The 22,313-nt window shown below is 37.3% G+C and overlaps 1 protein-coding gene across 4 annotated transcripts in view; it reads right to left on the minus strand.

Moving 5' to 3' along the window:
• CEP128 (centrosomal protein 128) overlaps window positions 1–22,313 on the minus strand; it is a 447,679-nt gene that overhangs the window by 70,861 nt on the left and 354,505 nt on the right. For 3 of the 4 annotated variants that reach the window (XM_057299772.2, XM_063596092.1, XM_034937939.3), the window contains one exon: window positions 14,171–14,220. In XM_057299772.2, the coding sequence (XP_057155755.1) occupies window positions 14,171–14,220 (50 nt within the window). Of the gene's footprint in view, window positions 1–2,738; window positions 2,829–14,170; window positions 14,221–22,313 lie in introns of all 4 variants that reach the window. The other variant, XM_008961011.5, reaches the window with a different exon arrangement.

Genomic DNA, 22,313 nt, shown 5'->3' on the forward strand with positions numbered 1-22,313 from the left:
GTTTAATCCACACTCACAGTTTACCTGCTACTTCCTAAATAAACCCTATAGAATGAAATACAAATATATATATTTTTTCTCCTCAGCATTTCCCCATGACAATCCATTACGTTTTAAAAATTTGTCAGTCATTTTAAATAATTAAAAGAGCTAGAAGTCATTTTATTTGAAATTATTTGAATACATTTAAAATAGTATTCTTTGCCAAACTTTAAGATAATGAAAAGGGAAAGGCTTTGATTAATCATCACACACAAAAAGTCAGCATTTCTTACAGTGATTTAAAAAAAATTCAAACAAAATCAAGATAAAAATCACTATCTCAGTGTAGCAACATCAAAAAAAGCTTTAAAATGTAGCGTAAGTTGGCTTTGAATATACCAAATGCATCTGTGATTTATATATAAAATTGTATGCTATTAAAAGTCAGTGAAAGAAGTTAGTCTATACATCAAATACTCCAGGATGGGTGGCATTGGAGCAGCTTGCACTGGTTTCCCAATCATCCTGTGTTCACTGTAACCATCATTAGATACCTGTAGTCAATTTCTGTTCATTCATTTCACTGGCTGCTTATGTGCCTTTTCAAACAACCTACTTCAGCGTCTAAAATAACACAACACACATATTGAAGAAAAAAAAAACAGCGAGGCTTAAAGATTTTGTCTGAAAAGTTGTCAAGGAAAAAAAAAAAAAAACCCAACATTTTGACTTAGGAAGAAAAGCCAATTTAAAGTGATATGTCATGTTCTAGCCTACAGGGAAGCCCAGTAATGGTCCTTGTTGCCTGATTTTCAACCTGGGTGTGGCAAATCTCTGATAGAACCAGAAGCAGAAACAATCACAGGATTTAAAAACAGACTCAAGGTGGTTGATCCACATTTCCAATATGTTCTGTCATTTACTACCATTGCCTTGACAGAGACCTGAGGGCAGCCAGTTGTTCTTCTGTAGGTTTCTTCTGCTGTGTTCTCTGGTGGGTGTTTTAGTTTGTGGTTTTATTATGAGGAGATTATTGACCATTATACTTCAGTTTTGACATTGTTCAGGAAAGGCTGCGGTTGTATTTATATTGAAGTGGGGTATGTGTACGGGTTTGTGGGGTGAAGAATACAAGTGGGGAAAACAAAGAAGATGAAGAGAAAAATACAGAAATGGGGGTCTATTGGTTTGTTGGGACAGACTTCAGACTGGAAAATGCAGCCTGAGAGGCAAGGTAGGGTTTTATTTAAAATCCCTATACATACTTCTAGGTAGCTATATGAAACTGACACCAAAAATTCTGAGACTACCCTTTAAATTTCAAATCACGAAGCAAAGCTATGAGCTTTCTTTTCCTTATTTTCCTTTAAAATAATCATTTCAAGATTCTTCCTTTAAAGCACAACGTAATGTGGTACATAGGTGTGTGCTACAGAATATCACTACAGACAAAATGAAGGGCAAGAGACAGAATTATCTTTCTCTAGGGACTGTCAAATTCTCCAGTGAAACTGCTCGTAACAGGTAACAAGGTGAGTGACATCTGGACTGGAGAACAACTAAAGATTATTTGCAGATAAAATAAAGACTATGATGGTGGCTAGGGGCAATGCAAAGGACAACCAGTGCAATTTCAGATGCTGACTGTCCCCACAAAGAGATGGAGAAAGAGGAATTGAGGAGTACCAGGAGAAGGCCAACAACTCAGAAACCAGCACACCATATATTTTTCAAGGATTTACATTTAAAAAAAAAAAAAAGTACACGACACCAGTTGTGAGGTTAGTCATATATCAATGGAATATGCCCTGAACTCCTGTGCAAATCATATTGCAAGAATAATTATGGCATAATTTATGAACAGGCTTGTGTCATGCAGAACTTGTGGAAAATAAGAGGGTATGCTTTCATTTTCAGGTACACAAAGGGTTGTGTATCTGACTGCCACTGAATATAGTTGGTCTAATGAGACTCCCTGAGGCTGACATCTCCTTTGTTTCCCCGAAGGGCACATATCTCCTAGGTTTCCAGGTGAAAAAGTTTACAGAGAAACCCATATAACCACAGAATCCTTCCTCCCACGCCGTGTTCTCCTGAGTCTTTAAATTACAGCACTGGATTGTTGACTATCATGCATGTCACACAGCTGAGTCATTAAATGCTACAAGTAAATAGTCCACCTTTGGAATTAATGACTTACCTTTGGGCAATTCCAGTAATCCACATCATAATTTACATGCAGAGTCATTTACAGGAACTAATGCACAAGGAACATTGTAATGGAGACTCTTTCTTGCCCGTCACTCTCATATTCTTTCTGTGTGCTTCTGTGTTCAGTTACCCCTCAGCATTCTACACTAGAGGGGCTGCTGATGAGGATGATCAACATCGAAGCAGAAAGTCTTAAACTAATACAATGGCTGAGATGGGGTAGCTTTTTCTTGCTTCTTAATTCAGTTTGACTGAGATTAAAACTATTATTAATCTCCATTTCCCAACACACACGCGCAGGTAAGAAGGGAAATGTAGCTAAACAATTTAAAGTAACCAGATTATCTGCCCTCTGATTATCATTGGTACACTCTTCTTTCTAAGAACAACGAGGGAAAAAAAAAACCAACAACTAAGTTTTTAGCTGCAATTCTGGGAAGCATACATGAAGGCTGACTTATCCTATATGCACTAAAATAAAGCAGATGTATGTTAACTGTTCAGTCCCAAATATCCTAAATATTCCTACCTATGAAATACTTAACTGCTTTTTCTTCAAATTGAGCTTCACTCTGATTTCTCACTGCAGTCTGACTAGCATCTTCCCAAGGTGGAAGTTTAAACAGTAGCTTCGGCTGTTTGAGAGAGATGTGAGTTATGAAAAGGAGTTGGAAAGCTCTATTATCTTAAAGTAATTGAAAATGTTATAAATAGTAATAGCTATAAAAACAGCACTAATTTGACTATAATAATTTCAAACAAATTTCTAAATTTCTGCATTTAGAGAAAATGATATGATGCAGTACTTTTTAAATGGTCCCCCAAATACTTCCTTACCCAAATTAAAGTCACAAATTTTAGGGACATTATTACTTTAAATCTAAAACATTTTACTTTTCAGGACTATAAATAAAGAGTAGTGATTTAGCTCAAAGCGTTCTCAACCGTATTGCTTTCAAAATCATCCCTGGAAGTAAGTGATCTTAAATTCCAAAGTCTATGAAATGAAGGAATAAATTGGATGAGAGTTTGTTAATAGCCTCACCTGGGCAGTTTTCGCCGGTAATGACAGCTACTCACAATCTTACCTGTGGATAATGGAATGCTGATACAGTGTGGTTGTAGGAGTTCAGAAAAGTCTGATTACTCAAAATTATACTTTCTTTCCATTTACCAAATTATTTCAAATTCTACCAACAGAAATTTATTCTTTGAGGAAAAACTCAAAAAATTATTCTTATTAGACTCTCCCTATGCCAGTTAACAGTTAAACTAGTTCATTCTAAAGCAGGGGTAAGCAAAGTCCAGGCAGGCACCTGTTTTTATAGGCCCATGAACTGAAAGTGGTCTTTACATGTTTATTTGGTTGAAACCAATCAAAGCAAGGATAATATTGCATAACATAAAAATACTCTAGACAGGTTGGTCAGCTTACATCCCTATGAAGAGGTAACATTTGAGCTGAAACCTAAAAGAAGGAAATGAGCCAGCCACTGAAAGAGCTAAAGGAAAAGTATTACCGAGAGAGGCAGATGCAGAGATCCTGGGATAGGAATGGGTTTCCTTAATTTTAAGAACAAAAGGGACACTGGTATGTGTTATGGCTATTAACGAAAACATCCCTTTATATTACTAGTACCATAAAAATCAAAACTATTTATTGTAAGTTTAATTGCCAAAACTGCATTGGGTACTTTTAACATATGTTCTTTTTATTTATTTATTTGAGATGAAGTCTTGCTCTGTTGCCCAGGCTGGAATGCAGTGGCACAATCTTGGCTCACTGCAACCTCCGCCTCCTGGGTTCAAGCGATTCCCCTGCCTCAGCCTCCTGAGTAGCTGGGTCTACAGATGCGCATCACCACGCCCGGCTAATTTTTTGTGTTTTAGTAGAGATGAGGTTTTACCATGTTGGCCAGGATGGTCTTGAGCTCCTGACCTGGGGATCCGCCCACCTCAGCCTCCCAAAGTGCTGGGATTACAGGCGTGAGTCATCGTGCCCGGCCCATACGTTCTTATTTTTAATGTTCATGAAAACTTCCAGTAGGAGGATATCATTAATTTCACTCATTTAAAGCCAGGAACATAGACTTCAAAGACATTAAGTGTGTTGAAGTCCACGCTGTGATTAAATGTACGGGGTGGGGGAGGCTGGTCTGTAATCCAGCTCCATCTGACTCAAAACAGTCTATACTAACCTCAAAAACAAATTAAAAATTGTGAGAGTGTGTGTGTGTGTATTTTTTCTACTTAACAGCCCAGCAAAATGGAACTAATGGAAATATCATATGCATACAGTGAGGTTTTATGAGCAAATAGACAATAAATTCTTTTTTTTTATTAGCATCGGGGTGACTTTGTGGTTTTGCATGGTAGAGGTTAGGGGATGCACTGGGTAACTGCCCTGGAGCCTCTTCCTTAAAGTATGCCAAAACAGACTTCCAGAATCTCATTTTTAACGGGCATTAGGTAACAGTGTAATAAAACATATTATATCAATAAAATTTAATGCCCAAATAAAAAAACATTATTTGTATACATTTTTATATTTATTTCACTACATAATAAAGGGGCTATTATATTGTTGCCATATGTCTTTTCTAAGTAAGTTGCAACTCCTTACTTATTCTGGGTCGACATCAGGGCAGCTGAAGCACATGGCAGTCAATACCACTGCGGAAACAGCACAAGAAAGGATTGAGGAAAGCAAAGACCTAAACTTAATTAGCTGTAATATTGTGCAGCTAAATGACACCTATATTGTGCTGGTCCCCTAGATTTTTTGGATCTGGACCGCAGGGGTTAGATTCATCACTGAGATCATATCTGGCCTCTGTGCTTCAATCCCTGTTTCAGTCGTGTCCAATGTATTGGTTCTTTTCTCACAGTGAAATAAGGACTAGGGATTTCTATTACAACCAGAATGTAGTAAAGGCATGGAATCTCTTGTAGGTACTATTTTCTATTTTACTTTATGGGCAAATACAGAAATATTACTAACAGACATTACATATTATTTATTAACATGCTAATAAGCCTTCACACATTTAAAAGTAAACATTAAACTTCTAACAAATTAAATCTAGAATAGTACATGTAATGCAGAGACACTGGAAAAGGAATGCACTTTAGAATCAATTTTTAAAAAGTAAAATAATCAACTGATTATAATAAAAGTAAAAAGTATAAGAGGAGATGCTTATTAGTCATTTTTGCAGCTCATTTTAGTTTCGTCACTTTTTGCACAATTTAAAATTTATGGAAACGTTCTAATGTTGCCTTTAATTTTTTTGCCAGAATATTCTGAACTTGGTTGAAAACTGAAATTGACGAAGAAGGAAAAAAAATGGAAGAAATTGAAAGAAAAAGAGGCCAGGATCCTAAACAAATCAGAACAAAAAAAAAGAAAGGTGAAGAGATTCTGTTTTTCATTGCTCTTGAGTTAAGTATAGTAGTATAGAAGCCAAGAAAGTTCAAAAACAAGTACTAGTTCTCTCACCGGCTGAGGAAGTATGAGTCTCAGCGACATTATCCATACAATTACAATAGTAGTTACGTACCTTGGAGGATTGTTGCGAGTAATAATTTACATAGATTTAGCAGTTTTACCACAGTGTATGACACAAAGAATTGCTTGGTTTCATGTGTGACTTTTTCCCTCTCCTTTGACATACAGACCATCACCCTTTGGGCTGATTTAGCACAATCCTGACGGGAGTTAGCAAGTGCTAAATAAGTATTTGTTAGTAGACTGAAGCATAAAATAAGTGAGTTTTTAAGATCCCAGACTGGGGAAATCCTCTGCAGTGTTTCTGTATATTCTGGAAAATCAGCTAGAGATTGGGTGGGGAGATGGCCTTAGAAGTGAGAACTACAGTTTCTTTTAATCATGTATTATTAGTACTTAGGATCTCAGAGATTTGTTTCATGAGTCAATGAAAATGTGTTTCAACCAGAAAGGTATTATTGCTGAGCATTTATTTCCAAATCTGTTGCACGCTATAGTCATTACTCAGAATATTGCTTTTCACAATTCTCATTGTTATCCAGAGATAGACGATAAAATGGATTAACATAGATATTTGCCCAAAGTTTGAGGTCTGTCTAGGGATGTGCTGTGAGAGGTATAAGCAATGTACTGTAAAATATTAAGGGGAATGATCTTGAAGTGATTGCTTATGTTCTGCAACACAAATGAGATTGCCCCAAATTACAGGGTGCCCACTGACTCGAGACTGGCAAAAACTCCCAGATAAACTTAAGACTGAAACATCATAATGTGTTGAGATTTGAAAACAACAAAAAAAAACACAAGAAAACATACACTGCTATCTACATAAGCCCCAATGCCCATGGAGCCCAGAGCTCAGACTCTTGACAGTTGAACCAAGGTATGTTTTCTGGAAGCGTTGCTTTTCACAAAGTCAACTGTAAAGGGGATAGTGTATGAAGATGAGTCAAATCATCTTCCCCCTGGTGGGAGGAATTTACCTATTCTGTAAAACACACCCAGGTCACTGTTTTTTGTTTTTGTTTTTGTTTTGATGGAGTCTTGCTCTGTTGGCCAGGCTAGAGTGCAATGGCGCGATCTCGGCTCACCGCAACCTCTGCCTCTCAGGTTCAAGCGATTCTCCTGGCTCAGCCTCCCAAGTAGCTGGGATTACAGGTGTGGGCTACCACGCCTGACTAATTTTTTTTTTTTTTTTTTAGTAGAGACGGGGTTTCACCATGTTGGTCAGGCTGGTCTCAAACTCCTGACCTCAGGTGATCCACCCACCTAGGCCTCTCAAAGTGCTGGGATAATAGGCATGAGCCACCTCGCCCAGCCTTTTTTACTACTAACTTTTTAAATAAACTTTCTGTCACAGAGAAATATTTGGGCCTTTGAGCTCAAAGACTATGCTTTGATTTTGCATTTTAACAATGTTTCCAAATGATGTGTGTGTTTTTAGAAGCTTTTTTAGAAGCTTGATTCAAGCAGACTGCTGAGTCTTGAAGTCTTGTGCTTTTCATCCCATTGGATAAACAGAACCAGGCATGTTTTTATATTTCTTTTATTCTCAAACGAAAATGACCTAGTCAATCAACTTCGATATATTCAGACACAAGAATACTTCTTTCGTAGGGTATTCTATTTTCAAGTTTTATACTGTCATAAATTTGGGATTAATATTAAGTTGCAAATTTCAGGTAAAACAGAGTGACAAGGTTTAATGATCACTACAATTTCAGTGGAATCCTTTTTACTGAGAGTGGGTCCCTGCTCTCATGAGGTCTCTTGATGTAGTAAATTGAAGGGTGTAAACCTAATTGGCTGAGAACCCGTTTGACCCCAAGGCAGACTGCTAATGCGTTCTTTCTGGTGTAACTTTGTACCAAATTTAAGGTTGGTAAGCCTGTTCACCTTTTGAGAAAATAGAGATTTTAATGAGCTGTTAAGTTACCTCTGCCTGAAAGTGGCAAAGGGTGGCCCAACCTTCCATCCCCACAACACTATATTTTGTTTTGTTTATGCCATTGCTTAGAACAATTATTTTTAAATCACATTTCAGAAGAAGACATAGAGATACGTAGTTATTTGCCTAAGCTTTGAGGAATGCACCTTGAGAAGAATATGTGGGTATGCATTACATTTTGGTTTCCAGAATAATAAAAATTCTGTTATAACTCTCACGAGTCATCTTAGGGATGAGTAGGGACTGTATTACTTTCTAGTTTAATGAAACCTTAAACAGTTAATCCTAATTTATCAATTTATTCAAATTGAGATTTCTAAAAATGTACTTTAGTATCTCCCAAGAAAATGGGAATTTCTGGGGAAATGAATTACTTCAGTTCTTTCTGAGATCCAGTGAGAGAGCAGAGCATTCCCTGTCACCCTCATCCTTCTAAAGCAATTCCGAGGGAACTCTAAAACGGACTCGCGGCTGCCCCACCCTGCATTTCTACCTGCAATCTCTAAAAGTACTGGTTATGGGCATTCTACAGTTCGGCAGAAAAGACTGACAGCAAAACCACAGAAATTATCCACCTGGTCGATCAATAGCCCAGTTTCTCACATGGTTTCCTTACCAGGAGGATTAGCCATCTACTGGGTATTGAGAGGTTCATGTACTATCTTGCCAGCTTCCAGGAGGGTAATTTATTTGCTAATGACAGTCGCATTCTTTGGTGGCTTTTCCTGCCCGGTTTATCTCCAACAGTTGTGCCTGACAACTCTACACTGGCATTCTTTATAACACCCTAATATTAATATTTATTACACTTGTTCCAAAAGAACCAAGAAGGTATATTCTATTTTTTTCCTCGAAAGACTGTGTTGCCATAGGCTACTCCATAAGTAGCTGAAATAAATAATGGCTGGGGAAGAGATTATTTTCCCCTTACTGCTCATTTCAAATGTTTTTGCCTAAGCACTATTGAGGTGACAAAAACAAAATCTAACACCTGTCCCTCCACCCCTAAAACAGTACTAAAAAGAAAATCGAACCCTTCAACTGGGAGATTCCAGACTATTTTTCAAAGCCAACTGATAGAGAAGTTAAAAATGATTATGGGTCATCTGAAAAACAGCATGGCACTAATGATATTTAATATCCTTCAGGCAGAGCTTCTGGAATGTCTCAGAAAAATCAGTCACTTAAATATATATATTCAAGATTGTACATATTTTTATATATTTTATTATAGATTTATATAATACAATATTATATATAAATCTGTAATTAAAATCTATTATATAGTATATGAAATATTCACATACATGTATATATACAAAATCTGTAAACCCACTGTTAGAAATTAACAAGATTGAAAAGGATTCAGTTCATTTCTAATAAAATTTCTAATAATACCAAATAATGTGTTCAAAAATACTTGTGACAACATTTAGATTACAGGTCCTACAACTAAAATCCTTCCTTTCTCCTCCTAAAATAATGAGAATGATATTCATATGTAGCCCAATAATCAATTAATTATTGCCACAACATGACTTTTTTTTCGATTTTTCATTATATTTAGCAGCTGGCCAAAGACATAATACTACTTTCTTCAGCATAATCTGATGAAAATATGAATTTAAATTTCAGAGTTGACCATGGCAGGGGGGAAGGTAAGAGAAAGGGCAAGGGTAGAAGGTGGCAGAAGAGGGAAGGAGAAGCCCGATGGGGGCAGAGACCTCTGACTTGTTTATTGCTTTATCCCTAAGCATGCAGCATCATGTCTGACACATAGTAGGTGTAAACAGTCACTGTGTGGAATTAATATTTATTGCAACCTGTCAGGCACCAAAGTTTTCACATTTCTTATGGTAGCTAATCCTCTCAAGAGTCCTGTGAAATCAGTATTATTATTATCCTTAATTTACAATATCTATATATTGTGTTGACACAAAGTAACCTACCAATGGCTTAGTATGAAAGGAAAATGAATAGTAAAAATTATGTTCATAATCATCTAGTTTTAACTCATTTCAAATAAAATGAAGAGAGATGGCTGGAAGTTATCGCATGACTCATTTCAAATAAAATGAAAAGAGAGATGACCAGTAAGTTATCATATGAGTAAGGGCACATGAGTTTTGCAGATACTCTGTTCAGTGACTGTCATAGGTAACACTGTGAAGCTTTCATAACTAAGCATGATACTAACTCTCGGTGTGTGCTGCATTTTAGGATTCAGAAAGCAACATGGGGAAAGGTGAACCAGGTAGACTGGTATTTAAAAAGATAAAAACACTAAACAGCAGCAACACCTACCGCTATTAGCCATCACCAGCAAGGTGTCAAGTCACTGAATGTAATTCAACTAAATTGAGGAAAAATGGATTACCTTGTGTGTCTATTTTAAAGTTTCAGCTGATCTTGAGAGGAATGAAAAAGGGATTTGCTTGTTTCAATGTATCTCAAACTCATATGCAAATAAAACTCTGATACTGCACTACACATTTATAGTCAAAGACAATACTTTAAGAGGAGTAGCACACAATGCAACTGCAAATGAATGTCACACACACACAAAAATAAGGCAGACAATGTTAAGCTCCAATGAAGAATTTTGGTAATTACAAGCTGTATTGTTAAAAATTACTGTCAAATATGTTTGTCTCCATTGTTTGTGATTCCTCTTAAGATTGAAAACGCTCTCCTCCCTGAGGCTCCACTCCCCCTGCCGTTTTATCCTTTTCCACTGCTACTACCACTCATGTGAAATTACTCCTGCGTGCGTGTGTGTGTGTGTGTGTGTGTGTGTGTGTGTGTCTGTGTCTGTGTCTGTGTCTATACAGGAATGGCAGAATTTGGATGTCTCTCCCCAAAACATTTAAACAAAAAATGAACTCTAGGACACGACAGGGATTGGTGTGTTTTTTAATGGGTGGATCTTGAGGAGACCCAGGAATAGGGGCTATACAAATAAGAGACCAGTAGGGTGGCATTCGTTTGTTTATTCAGTAAACAAAAAATTACTGAGTACCCACTAAGATGAGGCACTGTGCTAAGTAGTGGACATCCGGAAAAGTGAAAGACATGAGAGTTGATTGACAGGTATGCCAGGAAATTACAGTTCGTTGAAAGGTAAATTTTTGTTTTGAAACCTAAACCCCATAGCTAAATGGATCCAAGAATTTAACAAATATTTATTCAGTTCTGTTGATGATCTTTCCCTTGAAATATTCTTTTGCTAAACTTCATAACACTATGTGTTCCTGAAATTATTTCCTTTATGTCTTAGATTCCTTTGCAAGATTTTCATCCTTAGCCTGTTGTTTAAATGTTGGTGTTTCCTAGGGTTCTGGCCTAGGATTTCATTTCTCCTCATTCTAAATACTTCCCCTGGGAATTCACATTCGCTATATGACTTTTAGTATCATTCTTATGATATGGACAACAGACATGATGGCATCCAATTCTGCATGTTCAGATCAAACACCTTCTGAGCTCCAGGCTCAAATGAACCTCCCTTAACATTACCACCTGGACATTTCAAAATACCAAAAACTGAACTGATCAACTTCCTCCTATATCACTGAAGAGCACAACTATCTGTGAAGTTGCCGAATCGAGAAACCCAAGAATCATTCTTAACTCCTTCCTTTTTACTTCCTAACAAGCAATCTCAAAGTTCCATGGACTTTATATTCTAAAACATATTAAGAAGTCACCCACTCCTCTTCATGCTCTCTGCTGCCACCCAATCCAGGTCACCATCATCTCTTGCCGAGAGTCTCACAAATGTCTGCTTAATTGGTCTCCCTGATTTCAATCTTGCCTGCCTCTAATTATTTTTCACGTTACAGCCAGGTATCTATTTAAAATGCAGATTTACCATATTGTTCTCTTATTTCAAACCCTTTTCCAATTTCTCATATACCGAAGGTAAAGTCCAAACTCCTCCACAAGGTCCTTTAGATCTCTGTTTACTTAAAAAACTCTCGTTTTGCTGCCCCTCTCTCAGATGCTACATTCCAACATACTGAACTTTCAGTTCCTTAAACATGAAACTGTGCTCTTTTATCCTAGGCCTTCCCCTATCCTTTCCACTGCTAACTCCTAGTTATCATTCCAACATTGGCTTTCTTTGGGAAGCCTACTTGGATTGCCACCCCACTCCAGTTTAACCTACCTCAATCGTACTTAATTCCCTGTCAGTTCCGCCAACCTACCCTTACCTATGACAAACAAGGACAGATGTTCTTATATGTTCCCACAGTCACTTATACTTTTCCTTTAATATGAATTTTGAGGATTTTATTATAAACACTGATTTTTATAGTCTTCACTAATTATAATATAGAGGGTAAGAAGCCATCTAGTACACACAGCTTGCCTTTGTATCCCTAGCACCTAATACAGTGGTGTGCACAGAATTGGTGCTTGATAAGGGTTTGTTCAATGAGTAAATGGAGTACCTCATTTATAGAAAATTGGAAAGGGTTTATAGCTAAATAAAACACCCCCTACCCCTAAGGAGAATGACATAAAATGCAGAATGTCTGTTATACATAATTATAAGATGATAATGAGTAAATAAAATTGACTCCAATTTGGATACATGAGGATGTGCTAACATTGTAAATTGGAATTAAATATTTAGCTCTCCCTTCTGGGATCATCTAATCCACACTAAACACTTCTGGAAGACAGTTTTATGATTTTCTATTACAGATGAGAAAATAGGCACAGCAAAGTTAATTGAGTTATCCAAGGTTACCCAGTGAACCAGAAACACAGTCAGGTACTATTGTGTCATTGTAAGATTTCAGCCTATATACTTGAATAGTATTCTTCAAACTATCACCTCTGATAATCATATGTGAATATAGAAACTCAGGAATATAGGCACTTTTCCAAGGATTTTCCTCTAGCCTTTAACATTAAAGGCTTTCTGTGATATGCTTCTGTACTCCTGTGCATTCCGAGAGTTCCTTCTTTATTCATAATAGAGTGTTAATATCAGGCACTAGTTACCATTACAAAGTGTCAACATTTAACTCTTCTGCTCTGGGACATCATATTACACATTCTCCAACTATAAATGTCCATAGCTAGTTGGTTGGTGCATTCTATTGCACTGAATGGACATTTCAGTAGAAAATGCTGCCAGTATTTAATAAACATTTGAGAAGCAACATAGGCTATTAAATTTAATGAGATTACTAGTTCCAACATTTGCACTGTGAAAGAAAAAACTACTTGTGCTGCCATTTCAAAAGGCCAGATATATACTCAATAAGTATGTTTATATATGTTATTCTGGGTAAACACAACACACAACCACAATGCCTAAAAAAGACTTTCTCAATATACACATTTAGTGTACAAAGAGCTATGCTTTTTATAACAACAAGCATTGCTGATATTAGTTTCACAGAGATAGGCAGGTCAAGTATACACTTGAGATTCTTCCTAGCCCCAGACTGGACTAACCAATGCTCTTTTTTTTTATATAACTGAATATAGTACAAGATGTTAAAATAATCTAATCTGTACAAAACTGCAGCTAACATGTACCACTTTTACTGGATGTATAAACTATGCTTCCTTTGCATTTTCAGATCAATTATACAATTTTCTCTTAATGGGTATACCATCAGGTAGAAGAATCCCCAATCACAGAACACTTCTCTTGCTCTTTGGACTTTATGTGGCCTATCTTTCATTTGCCAAAAGCAAATATCTTTACCCGTAAAGCACTCAAACCAGCTCATGACATCACTCTCCAGTCTTGCCTTGTAGCTCCAGGCCCATAAAGAACTCTAAATGTCCAAAGTATTTACTGTTCTTAGTCCCCAACCTGACATTAAGTGAATTGGTTCTATCATGGGAATATAACTGATTATGTTTCCCCTAATAAAGACAGACACTTGAGTTACCCATTTGTAAGTTAGCCCAGTGTGAAAAGAAGAGAGAACTTCTGTCAGATGCCAACTTCGCATCCATTGCTCACATCACAGAAGTGTCAACTAAAATTCGAGTGGAATCTTTCTAACACCACTTTCCAGCTCAACAAATGGGAATAAACCTATAGTGAATTGAGAGGCTGTACAAGGCAATCTTAAGCTCTATTTATGTGTTAATTGGTTGGTCATTGGTAGATGACACCCATGGGGTCAGAATACTTTTGACTTTCACTTGAAAATGTAGCTTCCATGAATTCATCCTCATTCATCAGTCCTGTTTTGAGGGAAATGACTATGAAAGGATACAGCCTTCATTTCCTAATGCTGCAGTTCCTATTATGCTATACCAAGGAATAAAATTTCCTATCAAAAGTAGCATAGAGGCTGATTTGGCTTCCTGCTTTAGATCAGTGCTCTCAGAGACTTCTAAAGGAAGCAAATTCCAACTTTATAGTTCTGACATTGTCCTTGTCACCCTATTTGCTATACCAGTGTGAATGTGACAATAATAAAGGATAAAAGAGTAAAAAACAAATGTTTTCATACCAAGCATGCTTGCCCTATTTAAGAATTTACCTGCAGAGATCCCATTTCTTCATCTTTTCTTTGGGTCTCTTCCAGTAGATCTGTAATAAGAAAGTAAAATACCCATCAAAATACAATGTAAAAACGAGTTGCCTCTTATCATCAAATGCAATTCAGCCAGTAGCTTGTATAAACTGTTGCCTGAGAAGAGAATTTAATGTTTAAGTGTGAGAAGCCATGTAAAAGAAACACCCTCTGATCCCAACTGAGGACATGGCAGAGCGCTGGAGCCTGCCAACTCTAAGCTAGCCGAGAAGCCCTGGGACGTCTCTCAGCTTTACCTGACATACCAAAGGATGATATCAAATCAATTAAAAATCTGTAATCATACCAATATTTTAAGAATTTGGTCTCATGCTTATATAACTCAATGCAACACAAAATTTCCTTTAGAAAAAAAGAAAAGCCTTTTTCTTTTGAAAGAAAAATTTAAAACAAACCATTTGCCCTTAAAATAAGCTCCCAAGCCAAGTTCCACCCCTACAGTCAATTTTTATAACCAAATTAAAACACCCTGGAATAATACGTGTTATTAACTGGAAGTGGAACACCACCTCATCCATAAAGTCTTACTAATTATCATTTCACACTGAGAGGGTGGGATGCATTGAAGCTACATTTGACTAAGAGTTTGGCACCATCCCAGAGAAATTAGTGGTTGGAAGGGAAGGTCGTCAACTGAAGAGAGCTCTGTCTTAATGCACGTATACAGCCATGGTGTCTCAGTGCCCTACATTAATTTATGAACTTGCTATTAAGAAAACATATTTTCTGCCTGCAGCTATACCACCCTGTGCTATGATCTTATTATATCTCACAAACCTAAAGAGGACTAGGCTGAGTCAGAAATTGGATGAAAACTGGCAAAAAACACCTACAGCAGTGTATATTAATATGAGTATTTGCCTTACTCTCTCATTGATATAGCTTACCAAGAGACTATGTTACATAAAAGGAAAATATAAGTTACAGAAGTCTAATATGTATCCCAGAAAGGCAAACTCAAATCTTTTACCAAGTGCTATATTAGATATAGCAGGAAACAGTCATATAGTAGAGTGACAAAGTCATGCTGGTGTGTTGTAACTGGGCAGGCAATACACCAAAATTTCAGGAGACCTGGCAGATGACAGAACTGATGGTGATGACCCTTTGAGGCCGCACAGCTAAGAGGGTTACAGATGAGTGGTAAGCAATCTCCTGAAGACACAACATGCTGGGATTAAGGATAAGAGATTGTTTCTATTCTGTATGCTATAGAGGAACTGACTTTGGCTCCCAAAACCTCCCTTAATCAGGTACGTCAAAAAAGTAAAAAGAGCAGGCCAGTGTTTTGGGGTGTATTTTTAAAGGGGTTTTGATTGGCATATCAGGTTCTTTAGCTATAAGATACAGAAACCAACTTGGTGTATGGAAGATTGTTTAAGTGCCCTCAATCATTCCTCTCCCTGCATCCTCACTCATTTGCATTGTGGCATTGTAGCTACTTCCATCAAGAGGCCATGCACATCTGCTTCACTTCTTGCACCTGGGCTGGCCTCCTGACTTGATTTGGTGAATAGAATATAGCTGAAGTAACTCTGTTTCAGTCCAGACTGAGGCTTTAAGAGGCCTCAGACATTTCCACTTTTTCACTTGGAACCCTGTCACTGACATCTGAATAGGCCCAGGCCAACCTGCTAGATGACAACAGACACATGGTCTAGGACTCTTCCCACTTCTGTCACCCTGCAGGTTGCCCCAGCTGCCAGCCAGCAAATGCCCAGAAGCAGAGTTGCCCAGTTGATCTAAGGATGACTACAGATGACTGAGATGGGAGCCCAACTAAGACCAGACAAACTACCCAGCTGAGCCCAGTGTCAACTCCAATTCACAGAACCAGGAGCTAAATAAATGGAATTTTGAAGTGGTTTGGTACCCGGGACTTGCCAACTGATAGCAATGAGATGCTATTTGAATAACATGTATTTAGAAATTATTAGAAGGATATAGAGATAACTAATAGATGCACTGGAAAAGAGGATCCCAAATCTGAAGGCAATAACAACTAGAGCAGGTCTGGATGGGACGAGATGTAGGTAGCATGAGCTAATAAGCATTTTATTCTGGGCTCCTCTAAACTTTATGTCATTCCACTCAAGATGAAACTTCATAAAGAGAACAGCTACTGAGCCTAGCTTAGATCTCTTGCCTACTGCTTGGCTAGGGGAAAGTATGGAGTACTTTCATTGTTAATCCCAAAAGGATTGGACTAAGAATAGAAAGAGTAGTTTCCAAAAGCAAAATTAGGATTAGAGAAGGAAGGATGGACATCAGACAGGCCAAAACAACAGATTTCTACACCATCTGGTTTCAGTAAACTGTGTCCTTACCCCAATTCTCTTCAATATTTGTGAGATATAAGATCACTGCTGTGTTCCTATGAGGATGTGGCTACTTAGCTCCATTACTTCTGGATATTAGGAGGTTCTCAGAGCTGGGCACTTTGTAATGAATTAGATTGTTTAATGGTGCAGTGTAACTGGAGTGATACATAGTGGGGTTCATCAACCACAAAAGAAAACTAATCTTGTTCCTCCAGAGTCAACTTAGTATGGCAAGTCCAAACTCCTTAGATAAAACTTACTGGATCAATAATGAGTGTCAGATCTTTTATGCAGCCAAACACAACTCACTCATCTGATAAAATATAGATGGAAAGAAGTCCAGTCTACTCACAGAACTTCATAAAATTATAGGAACTTTAAAATTATGTTCTCAGTTTTCTCCAAATACATACGGGTCATACTACTCTTCCAACAAATCTGATGCCAATGACAATGCTTGACTTGGGATGGCTGAATAAAAACAACCAAAGAATTCCTAGAATTTTAAATTTTAAATAAATATTCTCCCTGACTGATCATCTTGTATAAAGGGTATAAGCAGAAACCTGTTTTGGTTTTTATTTTTATTTTTTCTTTGTGCCACATATCTTCCCTTTGAGAACTCCTGTTCCTCTTTTCCACATGATTTCCATGAAACTTTTGGTCAAGAGGCCTAACTAACCTTTCCTGCTGCAGAAGCAGGTCATGGCCCAGGCTAGCAAGTCAGAGCATCTTATCCCCCTGAGCATATGAGCTAAGCAACACCAGAGGTGTCCTTTTAGAGGATTAATGTGGATGCCAGGAAATAAATTTTCTCCTTCTGAAGCCACAGCTTATATTAGCCTGGTGTTTCAAAGTCTGTATTTTCTACTATGTTGAAGAAACTTATTAAGCAATGAGGCTGGCAAAGAAGAAATGAAAGCCAAGAAAGAGAGAATTGCTTGAGGACTACATCCACCCTTGACTGAAGCCCACAAACCTCCTGGACTTCCAATACATAATTCTTCTTCTATTCTTTTTCTTAAATTAGCTTTTGTTGGATTACTGCCATTTTTAAAAGTCTCCAGGGATGTGGTTGTATTGAACCTTCTTATCTCTATTCAGAAACCTAGAAGAACTTTCTAGTCCACCTTAAAATGTTTCATCCTACAACAAATATATGAAGACATGAGACTCAAAGAAATGCAAATGGTTTGGCTGAGATCACCTAGTTAGTACAAAGTCACTTCTAGAGCTTTGCTCTCCTATCATCCTGCTCTGTCTATTCATGCTCTCATTTGTACCTCTCAATACTTAATTGCACCCTTCTTCATACTGATTTAAAAATAAAATACACACTTGTCTGTATTCTTCTGATCTGCTTTAAAAGTTCCCTGATGTCAACAATCAGGGCGTCCGTGACATTTTTTTTTTTTTTTTTTTTTAAGACAGCATCTCATCCGATGCCCAGACTGGAGTGCAGTGGCGCGATCTCGGCTCACTGAAACCTCCACCTCCTGGGTTCAAGTGATTCTCCTGCCTCAGCCTCCTGAGTAGCTGGATTACAGGTGCCAGCCAGCACACCTGGCTACTTTTTACATTTTCAGTAGAGACGGGGTTTTACCATGTTAGATGGGCTGGTCTTGAACTCCTGACCTCAAGTGATCCGCCCGCCTCGGCCTCCCAAAGTGCTGAGATTACAGGTGTGAGCCACTGCCTCTGGCCCATCCATATTTTACATCCATGTTCTCCTTAACTACTGCCTTTCTATCTTTGATATTTAACTTATATCCCCAAAATTGCTCACTCCACCTACACCATTGCTGTATGCCACTGCTCACTCGTTAGGTGCATTGTTCAAGCACATGCATTTGGAATGATGAACACGGTTATTAACCTGTGCTGATGAAATATGGCTACTGGGCATCGCTGAGAAGCACCACTCTATGCAAACAGACAAAACACAAGAGAATATAGGTGAGACCCCTAGATAGTTAAAGTGACTTAATACTGTGATAACAGTGTGATTAGTATCTTTCATTATAATGAACAATCTTGTTGTTTGTTCTTATCAGCATGGAAAGAGCTGAAGGGCTGCTCTGCTCTTCTTATCAGCATCAAAAGAGCTGAAGGTCTGCTTTACTCTTCTTATCAGCATGGAAAGAGCTAAAGGGCTGCTCTGCCCCCTTGCTCACCACTGACATGTTCGTGTTTTCTTTTATTACTCTCTGGTTTGCTGTTCCATACAAATAGCAACTCAACTACCATGTAAATTGCTGTGGTGAAATTTGCTTCCATCAACATTAGTTAATGAAAGATCTTTGGTAAAAAGGGCAGCAGCCCTGTGTATTTTCCTTGGATTGGTTCCAATTTTTTAAATGAGCTGATACTCACTCATTGTGACATAAAGTCATTAGAGGGAGAAAAAGCCATATAAAAAAGCAGAACATCATGGATGAGAATTGGATGATCCAGCTGTCCTGTTTTGTTTTGTTTCTGCTTTACATTTCTCTGGCACACTTAGGGTTAATATATCACGACCAAGTTTTTGGCTAAGATAGTTTTATATCTCTTCCTCTGCAGTCTTTGCAACCAGTGATCTGGCTGTTTAAGGAGGTTTGACACTTTTTAATGTTGATTTTGGTTTCTGGTAGCCAAGAAGCAGATAGATTGTTTGTTTATTTTTAAAAGGTGAGTCATGTCCAGGTGTGTATGAGCAATTACACCCATCTAGTAACTTGAACCTTCCTAGGGAGACTGAAGATCAAATTGAGAAATGACTATACTTTTCTTTAACCATTCCTATAAAATGCCTCATCCATATTACAACTAAGCCCAACTGATAATGGAGAGAAAGTTATAGAAACAGAGGCTTCTGACACAGCAACATTTATAACAACAGCACTGGACAGAGTAACATTGGCAGCAGAATATGTTGAGTTACTGATTGCAGTTTAGAGAAAAGCATTTAGCTCTGGCTCTTGTAACTTACTATAATTCAGTGCTCCTGTCCAGTGTTACTCTATGTGTCTCGACATTTACCAAACACAATAGATAATGCAAATTCTCAAAATAATTCAATATTTTATTAAAAAGTAAATTTATGATATTTCTATTTGTGAACAGATTCATATATTTAAATATATTCATATATTTGATTCATAATTTCATATAACAAAATTCATCAGATAAAGCAGCACATTACAACCCTTACGAGCCTATAAATGATGGACTTAGCTTTCTATTATTCCATTCCAGATACTCAAGACATTAGCTACATGCCAGAGATAACGGGTCAGTTTCTCTTTTTCTTCCTTAGCTACCCAGTTATTGGAATCATTGACATTTTAGAGACAAGAGAACACAGAAATAATCTAATCCTAGGGTTGCTTTTTTTTTTCTAAAGAAGTACAATTCTGTCATATATACTTTCTAATGTAAATTATAAATAGGTAATTTAAAAAGCTGAGAAGGAGCTGCTTTTAAGGAAACAGAAGTGGAGGGCCTGGGGGCCAGCCCACCAAGCTCCTTCCTATCCTTGGGCAGACCCCTGTGGTGGCATGGTGAAGCTGCAAAGCTCCAAATTATCCTCACTGAAAGCTACTGATCTAATCTAGTGTCCTGGGGTTACACAGTGGAGGACTGAGTTCCGAGATCAAATGCCTCTGTCAATGTCACATAGCTAGTTAATGGTGTATCAATCTGAGCCCAGGGCTTTTGAATTGGACCAGGGTCCAGTACTTTTTTTTTCTTTACACAAAAGTGACTGCCCTGCTTTGACTTTCAAGATTTGTATTGAAATGACACAGTATTCCAATGCCTATATATTTTCTAAGGCCTCTCCAAACAGAAACAAAAGAAAACTTCATTAAAGCACTTGTGTAACATCGACAATCTGTGGGAAGACCCACAGTTACCAACTGTCCACGTTAAAATTCCTCAGTTTTGGGAGATGACGTCCAAAAATATGGCTATGATGGAAAGCAAATACCTAGACACTTGAGAAGGCAGTTGTTTCAGCAAGATATATTCAATATACAGCACACAGAAGATTTCGCAAAATCAAACAGCAACACAAAATCTGTTTCAATGAATGACAGTTAGTTTCTCAGCTTAATATAACATTTACCAGCAAACATTTTTCCTATTTTATTATACTAGTAAAGAAAAATTGAATAAAGGTATAACAATATGACTATATTAGCTCAAATACCTAAACAACAATCAAATGTGTTGGGCTTTCAGTTAATATATGTAAAACATTTAAAATAGTGCTTGGTATATAAGAAGCATTATATACGTATTAGCTCTCAGTATTTTTTTTTAAATCACCCTTAAATATCTCTGCTAAAATCAGGAAAATGTGCAAAACAAACAGTTGTAATTTAAAACAAACAAGCAAAAAAGGCCTATTAGTAAACTGCTTTTAGACATCATCCATTATAAGTAGCTACATTATTTAGAACTCTGCCATATCTACTGCCACCCACTGGTACATATCTGGATATACCGCAATGAGTTAAGAGTTTTCTCATCCGGCCTTACCACAGAAAACACACAGGTTAAAATGAAGAACAACATTCAAAAAGTATGGCTATCCCTTGTGGTTTGTCTCAGACACTGAAACAACATGCTGGTCTACAGATGGAGCCCAATTGGTCCAATAAATGAAAGGTTTACAGTTCACTGTCTGTCTTGGATATGTGGTAAAACATCCAAATACAGGTACTCATGTTTTTCTTTGATGTTAATTCATTTCTGGTGAAACTTTCCACTTCAACAACCTTAGAGATTTAAAACCACTTGCCACAAAACTGTCACAGTACAGAAAATAGCATAATAATCTACCCCATTCCACCTCATTCTTGAGTCTGGCACTGAGAAACATCCTGATATAGAATGAAAGTTCTGACTCAGTCAACTATTAAGTTTTCTGTCATTTCTATTGGTAACATGAGCAGAGAAAGTAAGAACATATTCAGTAGGAAACACACCACTGTTCTAAATTGGCCTATGGGCTGTCTTGGCCAAAATGAGCAAGAGAAGTTTATGATCCATTGTAAACATTATTTCAAGAATAAGTTTCATATGCTGAAATCCAGGCATAAAATCATTTTTCTCCCCACATGTACTCTGCATTACATTCACATAATGGGAAGTTTGCTTTCATTTAAATTAATTGGGCTGGGAGAAAGTTTATCCTATGCTCTGTTCTTGTTCTAGACTCATAAGGTCAACTGGGTATACATTTTGGGGCTCAGAGAAGTGCTGGGTATTTGACTTACTCTTTGATCACCTCTTCTTTACAGAAGCTACAAAAGTTTGTGCTGGTTTCTTGAGGTACCTACTACTGAACCAGATCTACGCTTCTTAGGCCTTGTAGATTCCTGGGTCTACTCTAGATCAAAATGAAATTTGAAATTTTTAGTGAATTCTTTTTTCTAGTTTCTGCAATTCTTACATTCTAAGAGTAAAACAGACCTCAGAAGTGGAATAATGCTATGATATAGATCAGTGATGTGCACTTAGTTACAGAGTACAGCTCAATGTCAAACACCAACTGTTGCCTCTGGCAATCCACACACAGACAGTATGTACCCATGTATTTATATCTGGTACATCACAATGTAAATATATCCTGGGCTTAAATAGAGACATTTTATTTCAACTTATTCCTCATAAATATCAGTATTTCCTACCAAATTTGGCCTAGTATGTTGATATATTCTCTCAGGGAAGTAAATGATTAGAGATAGTTTTAAGGTATATATGATATACATACAAAACTT

The sequence above is a fragment of the Pan paniscus genome, chromosome 15 (assembly GCF_029289425.2).
Source record: "Pan paniscus chromosome 15, NHGRI_mPanPan1-v2.0_pri, whole genome shotgun sequence".
NCBI lineage: Eukaryota > Metazoa > Chordata > Mammalia > Primates > Hominidae > Pan > Pan paniscus.